Genomic DNA, 17,500 nt, shown 5'->3' on the forward strand with positions numbered 1-17,500 from the left:
TTCCTTCTATTTCTTTTCATCACGCATAAATAAATTGAAAACCGTTTATAGTAGTGTTAATTTTTCCATTCTATTTTTTAAAGTTAAAATAAAAATAAAACTATTTTGAGTACTGGGATCATTTTGTGCTATCACTATCTCTACAAAGACGCCAAAAAAAGAAAAGAAAATTAATCAATGAAAAAAGTTAATAGAACGTTTTTCAAGTTAAAAACAATCAATTTGGTTAAATTTTTTCTATCTCTGTATCGTGAAGGTTATCCAGAAAATTATAAGCAACTGATTCTACTATAATAACTCATCCCACTTTTTAAAATTATTTAAGAACTGTATATAGTACTACTCCTGGTATTAGTAATTCTAATGAATGATTTAAATGATAATTATGAAATACTTTGACTTTATTCCTTTTTAGAGAGAAAATCCAAAAGAAAATGTTCGGTGCTGTTATATGTAGAACCTCTCCCGAATTTGGTCTATTACTCAGTCAACCGTGATAAAAATGGAACTTAAAATGAAGACAGGCCAGATTCGCCTTCATTTCTCTAATTACTATTTGAAAAGATATCCAAAATAACTGCAATGGAAATAATATTTCAGGTTCTTTTTTAGAAATAAAAACTTTCATTAAACTGAAATCGTAGCGTCCCTTGTCATCGCGAATAAGACCAAATATCATAAGAAAAGGTTTTTAGGTTTCTTCTTTGAAGATGATGTTGTAAATGTCTTTCTCGGGGCTTTTATCTCTAAACTTTTTTCTTTCGCTGTTTCTGTTTGACAAAAGTGGTGCTTTATATTATTTCTTTGCCTCTTAGTGACTGTCAATGTGCCATTATTTTTTACCGCAATGCTAATAGGGAGAAACTGTCCACTCGATGGTTTAGCTGCAAAAATAACTCATAGTGAGAGTAAAGATGTTGAACTGACAGAAAAAAAGAAAGAAAAACTGTGTTAGGCCAGAAGGAAGGTCATGGGAAGACTCAACTGTGAGTCTGTATAAGCTGCTTTGCTCTGTAAACACTCGACATAAAACGAGAAGGGTCTACGTAGATGGACTGCTGGTTTTTTGTTATGGAAGTTGAAAAATGTTATTGAGACCAACAATAGAGCTTCTGTTTAATTTTCCCAACTCATTAAAGATACAGAAACTTTAGATTTAAGTCTTATTGATAAGGACGCCATATTAATTGCGTATCTTGTACAGTAGAGGTTGCTTGCTGTTGAAATATTTCTGTGTCAAAGTGAAGTGAATGGTTTAAAACAGATAAAACGTTTGGTTAATTATCTGTAATTATTCTAAATGCTGGTATTAATTTGCTCATTTTCTTTTTGTCAATATGTCAACTAGCCAAACTCAGAGGAGCAACTCTTGTTCATGAGATTTTGATGGCTTTAAATACACCAAGTGATAAAATTAACGGCACCTTTGACTGTTAAAAAAGTGTCATATTATCAGATGCGGCACCGAGTCTGTAGTTTCAAGTATAACACGTAAAAAATTAAATTTAATACTTCAGAACTGCATAAAGAAAAAGGCGCGATCTGACCTCCAGCTTACTTGGGACGTGCATGAATCTCCCCGCACGCATAAGTTGTACACATTTTATTCCTAACTTAACGTGAAGTGGTCTTCGTAATTAATACTCATAATTAGTAGTGCTCATACTACAACTACAAGGATCAAATAAAAAGGACACAAATTAAACGTTCATATATTCACAGTTATAAGTGGAAACAAAATAATTGAACAGAAATATAGCCTCTAAATTCAGTACATCAAACAAATTAAAGCGTGCTAAAATCTGCAGTGAAATAGACCGCTGTTTCACCAACGAAAATTAAAATAAATACATTATTTTTTATTAGGAGCAATTGTTCTGCACTGTTTAACATTCACATTATTTATTTGTTTCATTTTTATTCTAATAAATAAATCATAAATATCCTATCCAACAATTCCTGTATCTTTCACTCAACGCGAAACACCTTTTACAGACCCTTTTAGCCTTTCCATAGACCTTTCCTATCACCTAACAAGAACAAGAACAAGAACAACAACAACAACAACGTAGTTTGTAGGTTTACTCCCCGAGTAAGCGAAAAGTATATGACTTAAATTTCTTAAATGCCTTAACATTTTCTTATACGCACGTTCGGGACTAACAGTAATAGTAAACCAATTTATTTAGACGGGTTTTATTCTCTTGATAAAAGCAATGTTATAAGAGTATCGGCTCAGTGCTCAGATGGGTGACCGCCAAAGCAGACCAACTGTTTGTGGCAGAGAAGATCGCAGCAGTATCTGGGAAAAAGCCTCTGAGTCTGTTTAGAATGGTACTTCAAAAGTCACCCTGCGAGTGTGTTGTTTGTAAGAAAGAGTTAATATAATTTCCGAACGAGTCGAAGCGCTGGAATCCAATTTCCAGTCGAACTGTTTCCTGGAAAACAATCATATAAGCGCAGCCCACGTGGAGTAATGCGGAAGCCATCATTTATGCATTTTATCAGTAATAAAATAGAGGTTTGCTCAATTTTGCCAACAGACTGTGCTGCGAACATTTCCACCCTAACGTTATTAAAAGGTCTGGAAGGTTAATGGGTCGCAGCTATCCCGTGTTAGTGCTCGTTTTTCTCTTTTTTCTCGGGAATTATCTGCACTATTTCCTAACAATATTTGTGATGTGTCTGAGGAATTTGTGGCATCACATTCAAGGTCTTTTTCTAGGATGTATAACCGTCGTCTCTCTCTCTCTCTCTCTCTCTCTCTCTCTCTCTCTCTCTCTCTCTCTCTCTCTCTCTCTCTCTCTCTCTCCAGAGGGTTCAGTACTAAACTGCATTTGATATGAGAGAGTGAGCTTGACACACGTTACGAATTAGCTAGAAATAATTAGTACACGCAAAAGTATTTTGGCTGTTGGAATACATCCCAAGATCCATAAAATTAACGAGTGTAGGTAACTACCATTAGGGAGGGTTGAGGTTAGAATGGGCATGAGAGCCGTAGAGTGGAAAGATTGAGAGTATGGGAGTTTCAAATGATTTTTAGAAAATATTTTTCGCCAGTCCAATCTTTGACCTTATTATTGTCTTTTGACACAATATGGCCGTCTCCCTTTAGGACGGAACTATAAAAAGTCTGTGGTCTGTCGATTAAATCATTTCATCTTCCATTGGTCAGTTCATATTTATAATATTATTTTCATTACATTATTTTCATCCTGGACTTTTCCTTAGGAAAAAGATGCTGTAGACTTTTCCCTTATATTATGAGCTTCTAACTACCGGTTTTCCCGATATGAATACTGATAATAACAATATGTAAAAACGAAGGTTAAATTGATGTAGTCTAGAATTTTCTGATAAATATGGCTAATAATCTCTTAACTGCTACACTTCCGCAAGTATGCACAGCAGACTTAAGGGCCCCAGACTGAACGATTATCTGAATGATTGTCTGTATCGTTTGCAAAAACACTGTGTATGGGCTTGTCTGAATGTAAAAGTGGGCGGAGCTTCGTGTCTGAACGATCTCAGCGGGAATCTGTCACGAACAGGTTGCTGGCTTGCGACTTAAGTCTGTCATATACAGGTTGTTCAATGTACTATGTGTTTGTCTGCCGATATAATGCTATCGCGCGCGTCTCTTCTAGAGATGACACCATGTCTTCTCGAGACAAAATCTTTGTTCAGACTGAAATCGGTGCGGAGATCGTTCATACTGTCTGAATAGTGTGTGTGTGGGTCGATAACGACAATCGTTCAGACAGTTGCTTAGACAATCGTTCTGTGTATGGGGCCCCTAAAATGGACTGAGAGTCCTGCAAAGTTTGTTTTCATGGTTCTCACTCACGTACCCTCTGACCCTGAGTAAACCCGGTGCCTACTATTATAGTCTCTAACTTTCCCAATCAGAAAACTGTTCTGCAGTTTCTTCAAAGGTGGCCAGTTTCTTAATTTTTCCCTTCAAAGCCCTACGTGCACTTTAGACTATTTTCTCAGTCAGCCAAGCAATCTTCTCAGCCCGTCCTCAGAAAAAACCTAATCTTGAACTTTACCTCAAAACTCGTCAGCTAGTCCCAGCTCCTTTCCAGGTTCTCTTTAACTTCTCCAGAAAATGATCAACCTACTCTGGAGAGCCCTCAGAATCCTATGGCTATTCTTGAACCTTCTCTTTAACTTTAAGAATGCACCATCTGTTTCTGACCAGCTATAATAGATCTTTCCCACTTATTTGTAGAGTAGATTTTATTTTTCCAAAAACCATTACTATTCTTGGAATATTCTCAAGTCTGTCAAAGTGCTTTGAATACTGTTTTAAACGACCACCAGTCACAATAATGAGACATACCATAATGACCACCAAGTACTCCTGGCCGTTTTATCAACGCTTGCCAAGAACTCTTGAACTTCCCACAAAACCCAACGGCTATCCTGGATTATTAAAGCCTGTCACTATTCTAAACTTTTTTTTCTAAAAGCTTATTAGCTACTTCCTGACTATTCCTAGAAAAACTAACGCCATTTTTCATTGTCTCAGAGAGAGGAAAACCTTCCCCTTAAATCCTCCAGCTACTCTCAATCTGTCCTCAAAAAGCTCCCAGTTCTTCTTTCTCAAAGGCTGCCAGCTACTTTTGAGCCTTTCCTCTAAACACTCCACCAACTAAGAAACCTTTCTTCTAACTTGTCAGCTTCTTTTGAACCTTGCTTCAAAATACTCCACTTACTCAATATCCTCCCTCCAGTACTCGCTAGCTCTCACGTTTCTTCGTGTAGAACCTACCAGCTCACTTTTTTTTATTTATTTTTTTATTTTGTCAGGACGAGACGGCTATTCTGTACTTTTTAAAGATCTTTCATCAAAATTTTCCGGTTGTTCCCAACCCTTCCCTCAAACACACCCACCTATCTAATCCTTCCTTAACATTAGCTAACTACTTTCGACACTTTACTTAATGTCTGCTTATCCTCCACTTCTTTTTCAAAAGTCTACCAACTCTTTTTGACATTTTTACTTAATCAGTCAGTTGCTACTAACACTTTTCTATAATACTCTGCCTACTATAGACCCTTGCGCTCAACCTTTCTACAAATCTTATTCACTATTCTCGACTTTTTTTCCTTAGCTGCTCACCTTTGAGGTTCTTAATGGATGGATATCTCCGAGACACGTCCTAACCATCCATCAATCTGAACACAGCTATCCTTTTCATTTGCTCAAAGCTTGTCAGCCACCAGTTGTGCCAGGCCTATTTTTCAAAACCCTCCAGTAGTTACTCTATTCTTGACTAACCTTTATTTCAAACCCATCAGTCATATCTGTAAGTTTTTGGCCAGGTCCACCAAATGTCATCTCTCGTAACCTTATCTTTCTACATCTACATTCTCTTCGCTCTACATCGACACCGCCCCTTGGTGTGTCGTTCTTTTAATCAGGTAATCAATCACCTTCCAACCACATGGGCTTCCGCCTCACCTATTGAGCCTCCTAATGATGGTTTTGAGCTGATGGAAGTCTGGCCTCTCCATCGGTTCTTCGGCCCAACACCTCCTCATCATCTGCATCACTTCCTCCTCGGCCACCTCGTCTTCCGTCGACGGACGGAACGGCTGGTATCCTCCGTTCTTTACGTTCTCGACAATCTCTGTGGAAGAAGAAGAAGTAGATGAAGAAGGAAGACTGTTATTCTGACCAGTCTTGAATGATATGTTTGATATCATATATTTTACCATACGAGGAAACAAATCATTATTAGGAGACTAATTCCTAAGGAAAAATATTCTTTTGCTGTAAAATGAAAAAAAATTATTAATTATTAAAATTTTCTATGGCAATTGAGGCAACTGACATAACAAGAATATAATACTACCGACTGACCAAAATATTTTTTTATTGTACTTCCTATGTCATAAAGATTTATTTTATTGTTTTACAAAGTACATTAATTATATTATATATACATATATAGTACATATGTGTATATATATATGTATGTATATATATTAATTATATAAAATAAAACTATATATATTTTTACGCTTTAAGGTTGGACTCTATTAAATTCACCATAGGGATGTTGCTGATCTGACTGTTCACCTACAAGGGTAGAATAAAGAAAGAACATAAAATAAGGGCTTAAGGCCTTACTTTAGATTCTGAAGGGAAACTCAGGATGATTGAATGACATGTATTTACAAGTCAGAATCAGAAGACAAGGACGAATACGGCAGGCCATTGAATGCTGGTGATTAAACTTCAATGGCGCTGTTCATAAGGTTACATTTGGAAATTTCTTCTGTGTCACCGACAATCCCGCAGCAGTGGCAGAGGAGACCGCAAAAGCAAGCACCCCTGTCTTCATTCTGAAGAGGTAGCTCCTGTGGTCGTGCCAAGGGAAGGACGTGGGGGTGGCACTTGGTTCAAGATACTAGGAAGTCAGTCAGCCCCAGACATATGGTGTCTCTGAAGGAACCGGCAGTCAAAGACGTGACTTACTCGTGGGTGATTTGGTCTCTCTCAATGTCCTGCGAAGGGAACCTATTGATCATCTCTTTAGACTTTGTCATATCTCAGGATCACTGGCTTTTGAGTCCGGCCGGCGCATCCAGATGCATTCTGGGTATGTCCAACTTTCTCCTTGGACGAATGATGGACGGTTTATGAGTCCGACTTTCTCTTTTGGCGAAGGCTGCCCGGTTAATCTGTGCCCTCAATCAAACATGGGGCGCGGACATCTTAAACAGGGCCTTGGGGCATTTAGGAGGCCAGGCATCTGGAATAAGAGGCTTATTGCATCCACAGAAATCAAGAGAGGATTGAAAGCAACAAGGGAAAGGAGAATGAGATAGATCGAAGGCCCAATTCTTCACGAAAGGCTGTCAGGGTGTTGCGGCCAGCAAACCTCATTATCAGAAGGGTATTAGGATGCACATGACTTCAGTACATAAGTGAATACCACAGGAAAATGACAAGCAGAGTTTTAGTACCAAGCGCTTTCACGTGAATAAACAATAATTGAAATCGCTCGGTACTGAACTTCTGCCTGTCATTTTCCTGTGGCATTTGCTTACATATATATATATATATATATATATATATATATATATATATATATATATATATATATATATATAATATATATATATATGTGTGTGTGTGTGTGTGTGTGTGTGTGTGTGTGTGTGTATGTGTACTGAAGTCACGCGCATCTACTCTGAAATTTTAATTATGCATACACACACATACACACATCAGACTTTGCATAGGTGCAACAGGCATAAGTGCAGTGAAATCCTAGATGCAATTCTGGCGGAAGTTTGACTCGTCTGTATTGTTGACCAATACTCTATATTTTGAGCACACGAAGAATGGAGGAGGGCGTTGTCTCCATATCAGATCCATAATTGCACTCGTGTCAGCGACCTTCTCTGCCTTCATTAATCAAATGGAGTCGTTGTAATGATGCTATTCACCTTAACCTATCATTAACAGTAGTAGTTATGGTAGTAGTATTTGTCATAGCTTTCTGTTACTTTAACTTCACCATGTTTAGATATTTCAGGGCGGAGGATAAACAAGAAGGATAATTCTGTTTTTCTTTTTGGGAAATGTTATTTTTATTCCGAGAACTGATCTATTTATTTGATTAGAGCAGAAGGTTCTCTTGAAATGTCTCCAAGTGGAAATTTAAAGTCACTGAAGCGGTTATATGTGTTAAGTTTTGATCTTTCTACAAGAAAATAATGTGTTCATTCGTATATAATATATATATATAAATAATTATTTATACTATATAAGTATAATATTATTTAGTATATAATTAATTATAGTATATTATAATATTACTTATATATAATATTATATACCTATATATAAATAATTTCTAATCTAAGACACGTTATCATAGGTGTTTTCCTTCCTCATGATTTCCTTAAAAGGAATTAGCAAGAAACTTACTCTTGTTATTATATGTATATTCAAATGAACCCATGTTCTAAAAACAACGAACTGCTCAAGCTAATAAATTTTCAAGGTATAACTTGAATGTTTCAGACATTTTGCGAGCGTTGGATGACGCACATGCACAACTGCATAATACATTTCGTTAATCATACATTTCATGGCCTGAATCATGTATACCGCGCGAAATAATACATTTCCAGTATGATGCGTTTCACGATCTGAATAACACATCTCGCTAGGGAATAATACATTCTTCCACAAATAAAATATTTCTTAATAAATTTCATCGCATGATAGATACACCACGAATTACGTAGTACATCAGGTTTTGTATCATTTTTCCTCTTGTATTTTCGTAATCATATATTCGTCTGTTTGCATTATTATGCTGCTAATTCTTTTCTATTTTCCATTTTTATTTATTTCATTGTTTGGATTTGACTGTTGTGCTTGAGCAAGTTATTGTCTTTGTCAGATTGATACCTGTGAGTTATACCTTATTTAGAATCATCCTATTCGACTGGGTGGTTTTCATAGTGTGTGTGTGGGGGCGGAGGGGGGGGGAACGTTGATTTCCGGGTTGCATCTGCCCCCTTAAGAATCCATCACTTTTTCAATATGTGCTCTGTTTCTGGTAGCACACGCTTCTGTATGGGTCCTGGAGCTACTTCGGCATTAAGTTTTTCCAGATTCGTTTTTGGGGGTCCTGGGATCTTGCCTAGTGTCCCTATGATTATGGGTACAATTTCCACTGGCATATCCCATATCCTTCTTATTGCTACTTTAAGTTCTTGATACTTAGCGATTTTTTATCTTTCATTCTCATCTAATCTGGTGTCCCTTGGTATTGCGACAGCGATGAGTGATACTTTCATTGTCATTATTATTATTATTCTACCAAACGCTACATTTGCAGAGGCGATGTAATGTAATCCGTACATTTTGGGTAATTCATAAATTTCAATTCATATCGTTTCGAAAACTACTACCAAGTCTTCAGTTTTGTTAGTAGTGGGTTTCTACGGCATTTGTCCATCGAAATTTTTGTGAAGTCATATTTCTTCTCTCTGCAGCTTCAACTTCCCCAAGACTTAATACGAAACTTCGGTTGTGGTACGAAATTCTAAAGGTTGCAAAATCAGTTTCTCAGGAAATGGACCATCATTAGAAAAGGATGTATAAATCTATGCTACTTTTTCTTTTTCTGGGAAATGCCCAAAAGGGTAAAGCACATTGACCTTTCTCCTTTATGATTCTTCTGGTCGTATTTTCCTCACCAAAAATCTCTCTCTTTGTTTTTCACAAAGAGCACAGAAGCTGTTCTCAGTTTTTAAAGTCGCCTTTCCCTAAGAATTCTGTTGTGGCTTTTGCGGAGTACTAGAAGAAGGAATCTCATGTCTGTATTTCATATTTTCATCTGTCATTTCTTTGATATTCACAAAGAATAAAGAAGACAACTTTAACAAATTTCAGTTCATAATTCCCCTTATCATTCCTTGCTATATCGCGAAGAAGTAAAATGCGGTTCTATTGGTTTTTCACATTTCATTTCAGCTGACCTACGCTATTCAGGAAGACAGCGGGATGCCAAATATGCAATTTTCGTATTCGTGAAGAATATAATTCACTCTCCTTTGACAAAGATCTGTGTGGAATGAAGACTGCAGTATTTCGTTTACTCAGTGACTTGTATATCGGAAAATTTACGCGTAAACAGAAAGTACGTATATATATATATATATATATATATATATATATATATATATATATATATATATATATATATATATATATATTATATATATATATATATATATATATATATATATGTATATATATATATATATATATATATATATATGATATATGTTTGTATAGTGTGTATATGTGTGTGTACATATATCACCTGATCCGAGTCGTTATCTTAACAGAACATGACGACTTGATTTCGTAGACGGCTGTAGCTACAGAGGCGATGGAATAGGACGATGCCCTTTAAAAGCACTGTTCCTCTGTGTTAGATCATCCTTAAACAAACGTGTATTGTGTTGGCAGCTTGGCTTATGGTCTGGTTAGATGAGAAATCTTCCGTGATTGTAAAAAAACGAGACATTCGAGACGAATCGCTGGGCGTATCATGACTGACAGATAAGACATTCGTAGTGCAACAGCAAGGTTTTCCTCCTGTTACACCCTTCAATCCTGCTACTCTCAATTTCCTTTGCAGCGGCGAATGAATTCAAAGGTCCCAGTGCTTCTTGGCCTTTGGCCTCAATTCCATACTCATTTCAAGTCAATTCAATAGGCACCCTAAGCTCCTTTCTACACCGCCCTTAAAAGGAGGTTCTACTCCTCATCAGGAATCCCCCGGGACGCCTGCAGAAGCTTTGCTTCCAGAAACCTCTTCCCCTCAGGGGATAGCCCTGCCCACGCACCCTCCCTCCCTCCATCCACTGTCTTCGCCGTTTTTCCTCTCAACTTCCCCAATTCCCCATTCACTTCGACAGCCCGTCGGTTGCTGTCGGGATTTTGCAATGTCCTCATCATTCGCAAAGGCGTAGGAGAGACGTCCGTTGTCATTCGCTGACTCATTTATATGTACATGTAAATGTAGAAACTCCATGGAAAACTTAGACTCATTTATATGTACATATAAATGTAGAAACTCCATGGAAAACTTACAAGGAATGTAGCACATTGCGACTACCAAGAAAAGTATTGATTGTTTATTCAGTAAATGAAAAAGTATGGGTACATTAATTATACATAACGATATACTTATACACATACACACCACACACACACATATGTGTATTATGTGTGTTTATACAATATGTGCGTAAGTGTGTAAGAGGGAAAGGGAGAATACCTCAGATTATACGTATATGTAAGTCAGTGTACTGTTATGCTCATGTATGATTATCTCTGTGGATTTATGCGGCTTTAGGTAATGTCGATAAAAAACATCAAAGTGTATTAACGATTTATCTCGAACTCTCTAAAATTGTGAAAGGTCTTTCCACTGGAATAATGAAGGAACTGTGATATTTCATTTATCACATTTTTAGGTGTGTTTTTCCTTTTTGAGATACATTGGAATATCAGTACCAGAGTGGAATGGGAAATCGAAATTATATGTGGAATGAATGCCTAGTACAAGCTGTTGAATATATTTTTTGATCACAGATTAGTGCATAAATAACAGATCAATCGATAGATAGGTAAACAATGCATTCATTCATTTAAATGGATGGATTAGAGGAGCTTGGCGTACCAGATATATTTGATCTTTTATACATATTATTTCGAGAGAGTTATTATCAGTGAATTCCCTACTGCTGGAATATCTTCCACACAGCCTCTTTATTAAGGATGATGTCGTTCTCTCACCTCACCTCGATGGAGATGCATTTTGGGCTTTTTAAATTATTTACTTTGCCAGATTCCGTCATGGCTATTTCAGGGCCCACTGCAAGTTTCTACCTAGCATGATATTGATTAAAGGGTCAAGTTTATACCCAGCATGATATTGATTAAAGAGTCAAGTTTATACCCAGCATGATATTGATATTGATTAAAGGGTCAAGTTTATACCCAGCAATTCTGATTGATCAAGTTATCCCAGCTCGCCCATGATATTGATTAAAGGGTCAAGTTTATACCCAGCATGATATTGATTAAAGGGTCAAGTTTATACCCAGCATGATATTGATTAAAGGGTCAAGGCTGCGTTCCAAAACTTTCACCAAAGAGAGCCTTTTCAACGAATGAAAGAATATATCCGATAAGCTCGGCTGTTGTGTAGAATGAAGCAGGGCGACAAAATTAAGTTTGAACCAAAAATTATTCCTCTTGAACAAGATGAGAGACGCCCTCGAAAGTTTTGATATTATCGTCCGTTCTGAAATAATAAAAATAAGGGACATTCTCAGTACCTTTCCTTAGATTTTCTAGAAGACCACGAGTACGCGAACAGTGAACAGCAAATCGTCTGTGCTCATTCACCAGGTTCGAGGGAAGAAGGAAACAATTAGAAAGATGCGATTCTCGAACGTCCTCCGTACAGAAGATACAGACAGAGTGAAAAAAAAAAGAAAAGAAAAAGGCTAGTGTACGATTCGTGTTCTGAGTTACAGGGGGTTCATTGGCTAGTGGAAATCTACATACGTATATAATATAATGTGACTGTAATAACAGATTTAAATTTGTATCAGACGCGAGGACCTTTTACGCTTAGATGACTGGATCATATGTCTCAAGGCATGTGACATAGGATTGATCACTGGAATAAAAGCAGTTACTTTACTAATTTGACAGCGAACTCTACAATAACAACATTTTAACACAGAAGATAGTACTCAACTTCCTGTCAAAGGTAAAGAAGGGTACAAAGAAATGAATTGCAGAAAATGGGGTTCATCTCTTAAGAACCAATGCGACATCCACAGGTAGGCAGAAACTGGAGACGCATATCAGGCCTGTTTTTAATTTCCACTTTCCTTTCTCTATTTATGGCTGCAATTATGATTTAGCAAGAATAAGGAAATCTTAGGACTCTTGAGTTGTTCTTGGAGTAAGAACCAATCCTTGTGAAAGGGAAACCTGATCTGACTACATCAGTGTTGGGGTGTTAATATTTATTCCTGCTTATGGTGAAGCTACAATTACCTGGCAAAGGTCATGAACATGTATTCAAGAGGATGGATATGTTATACAAGGAGAAATGGAGAGAGAAAAGTAGGCAAATAATGATAATACAAGAGGAAGTACTTTAGTGAGTAAAGAGTTAAGGAGCAAACGGATCTTCGAATAATGGAAAGATGCTGTTTGGCAAGAATGAAGTCCTGTGCCGATGGAGCGAGTATTTTTTAATACATTTTGTGTATAGAGGACAGGAGAGATGACGATCTTGTTGACGCAACGAAGCAAGGGTTGGCGTTAGTTTGAGGAGATTGTGGAAGTGACTCTTGAGAATGCAAGGAGGGCAGTTAGGTCGTTGAAGAAAAGAGAAGTGGAAGGAGCTGATGGAGTTAAAAAATTATATGCAGCAGTATGGTGGTGACGGTGTCGTTGTGCGGCTGACCAACATGTGCAAGGTACATTTAAATTAGGGAAAGCTTACAAAAATGGGCAAGGCGACATTTTGGTGGCCATAACCTTACTTGGAGTTTCAGGGAAGTTACACAGCTGGATTTAGAATGAGTAGGCAAGGTAAATCAGATACCAAAATGATTCATTAAGGTTGAGGTTCCTGCAAGTGGAAAGGTGGGAACATCAAGTACCGTTATGGCATAATTATAAGGGAGAATTTTGAATGCGAAGAGAAAAAAGCTCCCTGTAGCATACATTGCCATAGATAAGTTAATGACAAGTGACCAAGATGCAATGTAAGGAGGCAGCTGAAAACGTTTGGTCATAGAGGTGATTGGGTAAACAATGAGAAGTTTTTATGGCGATAGAAAAGCATACCTCTGTATGTATTTGTGAAATGGATGGGTTGGAATGAAAATGAATGTAAGACAAGCTTACGTCTCCAAGGCTACTCAATACCTGTATGGATGGGGGTGACAAGAATTGCCAGAGAAAGGACGTAGGATGTAGGTGCAGAGTAGCGGGATAAGACCACATTCCGTATCTGGAGGGGTCGGGTAGCTGATTTCTCAGATCGTGTTGTCCGGGGATAGAGAGGGAAAATTGCACTAATATGAGGAAGAGCCTGAGTTTTTGTTAAAGGAGACAGCTGGAAGTGAATACGCGCGAAATTCAGGTTATGAGAATAAATAGAAACAAGGGTGATAAAGGAAACATTGTTAGCTAGGATGGATGAAGAATAAAAATGAATGATTTCGACAGGTAAGATGAATGTCAGTTAAAGCAAATATTAGAATTTTTTGAAGTGATAGTTGAATCAGGCCAATGGAAGAAATGTACGGATATCAGACACGAATGGAAGACAGATGGAGGCTGATGAGACAAGTTACTTTCTGAGGACATGCAGAATAAAATAGTTTGTCAACTTAAGAAATAAGGAGACATATAGAATTGAGTTAATGGTTTTCGTAGGTAAAAGGATGGATGAGGTAGTTCTGAGATGCCTTAGTTCAGTGGCCATCAGCGCTCAAATGACAACATTTCATTCGACTTCCCTTCATCGCGAGATATGACGGAAATGAGCACATGGGAACGTGTTTCACAGACATAAAGTTTTGACTCACACAGGCCAAGGTGTTAGCAACTGAACCTCCAAGGTAGGCCAGTCACTAGGACCTTAGCTTGTCACACGGGACACCGATGATCGTTCTATTAGTAAAAAACTTACTTCTGTGAAACATGTGAGCATGTGTTCATTATTGCCATCATATCTCAAAGCGAAGAGGTGATTCGAATGAAATGGCAGCGACTGACTCGCTGATAGGTCCGGAAGCTAGGTCAAATTCGCTGGTATGTTAGGCTTCAGAGGCCTGTCCGGGAAAAACCTAAGGTACCGATTACTTAGGTTCCAACTTCATTTATGACCTTGGTGAGAGCGGAGACTTACATACACACACACACACACACACACATAAATACATATTATATGGCTGAAATGCGCAGCGACCATTTTTTTAATAATAATTCATAATTATCATTCTGAAACTAGCAATATCAAGAGATTTACCGTTAAAGGCAGGCTGTTAAGATTGAAAAAAACTACGTTCCATCTTCAAACATACGTTACTTTAAGATAAAGGTCAAGTTAGTATTACATCAGCTGGACAACGTTGCAAAGGTCCTTCTTCCGCAATTAACAAAATTTCTGACTACACAACTGTTTAAATGGCCCCTAGACGAGCAGCACCGGCGGCTAAAATAATGATCTTTCTGTTGAACGCATTAGCAACAGAATAACCTTAATGAACAGGAAGAAGCAAACAAAAGTTAAAGAGGAAAAAGAGAGACGTCTTGTCCGGGGAATTTTCAGAAAGAAGAAGAATGATCAATGTTTTCCTGCAGAGCGAGAGAAAAGATTCCTTCACTCCAGACAGGCATTCTTTCTTTCCTCTCCTCTTCCCCTCTTTCCTTTCGTACCAATTTCCAGAGTGAAGCTGTATTTCGGAATTGCGTTTACCTCTGAAATGTTTCGGAGCCCATTTTCCTTTTGACTCAAAGGATGATATGGCATTTTTACAAGTATTCCGCATAGGAATGTAAAATGTTCACGCAGAAGTATTGGGAAATATTGCGTTGGATTTCATTTTCGTTTGATCAGAACATATAAGAGAATTTGAAACCTTATTCGTGTCTATTTTAGAGGAAAACATGCTCTTGTATTATAACAAGTATTCTTCAGAAGGAAAACAAGTGTTCGCTTTCAAGTGATACTTGATATTCCAGGGTGTTTCTTCGCAAGAAGTTCATGAAAGGACATCATCTGTAAATCATCTTCAGTCTTTGATCGGGAAAAGAGTTTCCCGTCTCGATGTGCGACTCACCGGCAGATTTAATTGTAGGCTGCTCACTTCCTTTGCTGCCAATCCCTTCAGAAAAAACAAAATGATCAAAGGTCCTCTTTGCGAGTCCGAAAGTTCCTCATAAGATACGCGTTCACACTCTCACAGTACTACATTTACTAGTGTGTGTATATATATATATATATATATATATATATATATATATATATATATATATATATATGCGTGTGTGTGTATGTATGTATATATGTATACGCTAAAATGTAGAAAATAAATACTATATTTCAGAAACCACACAAACTGTCCCTCTCTTCAGTTTCGTCTCTTTCCTTTGCATGCATGATATTTTGTACCAAAGTTCGTGTCCTCAAGTAATATGTCTTTACCCGAAATGTCAATTTGGAATTTATATAATTTTCACATACTTTACACTAAACTCGAGTGAAGTGAACAGATGTGTAGAAAGGTAAGAGCTTCATTGAATGCGGATTTTTCTCTCAATTTCTCCCTATAACAAACCTCTAGTTCTCACAGCCTGGACTATATAAGCACAGACACGAACCCCAAGCTGGCACCCAAATGACCTTCCTTCTTGTAATGATAAGGTCAGACTACAGTCAACTGATGTTAGCAGTTTTCGTTGCTTACAATGTGCACAGTTTATATGTGCTTTGAAATGATCAGCTCCTGTGTAATGGTGCCTTTGAGGGATTTTAATGCATATGGAAAAGTACAGCAGGATTTGAACTCATTTTCACAGCAGGACCTGTATGCTCATCTTAGTCATTAGTCCTTGAAGTTTGGCAGAGGTTTCCTTGAAAGGGTTGTAGTCACTTCTCTTTCCTTTTCAATGCTTCGTGAGGCTTTTTATCTTTCAGTCTGTAAGTCAAACATTATTTTATTCATTCACATTTATTCAATTGACTGATACGAGTTATTTAAACACGAGCTTTTTCCCACGTCATCTTCGAACAGTATAATCTCGTGACATTTGTCATTCTTTATATTCTCCTTTGTTGAGTAATACCTGTCTGTGTCTTGCTTCATTTGCCGAGAATATTTTCAACTGGGTCCCAATGGGCGTCTGGCGTCTGCATTCAATTATAAATGTTCGCTCCTGCCATCATTTCTGTTGTTCGGTAAAATCTCTTTTTCTGGAAATTTATTTCCACCCTTTTTCTTTTACTGGAACTTTAATCCAACTTTTTTCTTTTACTGGTAATTTATTCCCACTTTTTTCTTTTACTGGAAATTTATCCCCATTTTTTCTTTTACTGGAAATTTATCCCCATTTTTTCTTTTACTGGAAATTTATTCCGACTTTTTTCTTTTACTGCAAATTATTCCCAATTTGTACTAGAAATTTATTCATACTTTTTTCTTTTACTGCAAATTTATTCCCACCTGTTAGGTTTGTTCCTGCAAAAGCGCTTCCTTTTCAATTTGGTGTCGCATCTTTTTGCTCTGAAGTATTCCTGTTTTAGTGCCTTTTCCGCCAATACATTTCATGGTTTGTTCTTAAACTTATGAAACGCTACGATAAAGACGCCTTTGTTCCTTTGACCCGATTAAGAACCGAGGAAAAGATATTTGTTAGACCGTGGCTCCTTGAAAGGTTTCCACATTATTTCTTATTCATGTCATCTTTGGAAAGATCTTTATTATAGTAGGTTTAGGGTCCTCTTACTTCACAAGTATTTGTTGTCAACAGAAAAATTTCCTTAACACAAGAATGGTCATTTAAGCTGTTAATCATGCTGTGGCTTTCAACGAGCTATTGGCCAGAGCAGAACCTCATGATAGAGGAGAAAAGTTCCATCTGATTAACGAAAACAGCGAGCAGCTTCTTCCGAAGAAGGAGGCGAACATTACTTCATGTCCAGTCTTGCATTACAGAAAACATTCCATCTAAAAGTATCCTGAAGTTATCAAATTACGGAATATTTCACGATATTCTCCGATATTCCAATGAAAAGAAAAGGGGGTGGGTGGCGGTAGTGCTATCAGTGTACCTCATGCGGTGCGCTGTAGGCATTACATAAGGTTCTTTGCAGCATATCTTCGATCTTACTTTCCACCCTCCTCCTCT

The 17,500-nt window shown here is 37.4% G+C and overlaps 1 protein-coding gene across 1 annotated transcript in view; it reads right to left on the minus strand.

Moving 5' to 3' along the window:
• The window catches only part of LOC135219317 (atrial natriuretic peptide receptor 1-like), a 340,308-nt gene that overhangs the window by 36,897 nt on the left and 285,911 nt on the right, over window positions 1-17,500 (minus strand). The window contains exon 14 of the mRNA XM_064255982.1: window positions 5,474-5,642. Coding sequence (XP_064112052.1) covers window positions 5,474-5,642 — 169 coding nt within the window. The remainder of the gene's footprint in view (window positions 1-5,473; window positions 5,643-17,500) is intronic.

Source organism: Macrobrachium nipponense, chromosome 1 (genome assembly GCF_015104395.2).
Source record: "Macrobrachium nipponense isolate FS-2020 chromosome 1, ASM1510439v2, whole genome shotgun sequence".
In the NCBI taxonomy this organism is placed as follows: domain Eukaryota; kingdom Metazoa; phylum Arthropoda; class Malacostraca; order Decapoda; family Palaemonidae; genus Macrobrachium; species Macrobrachium nipponense.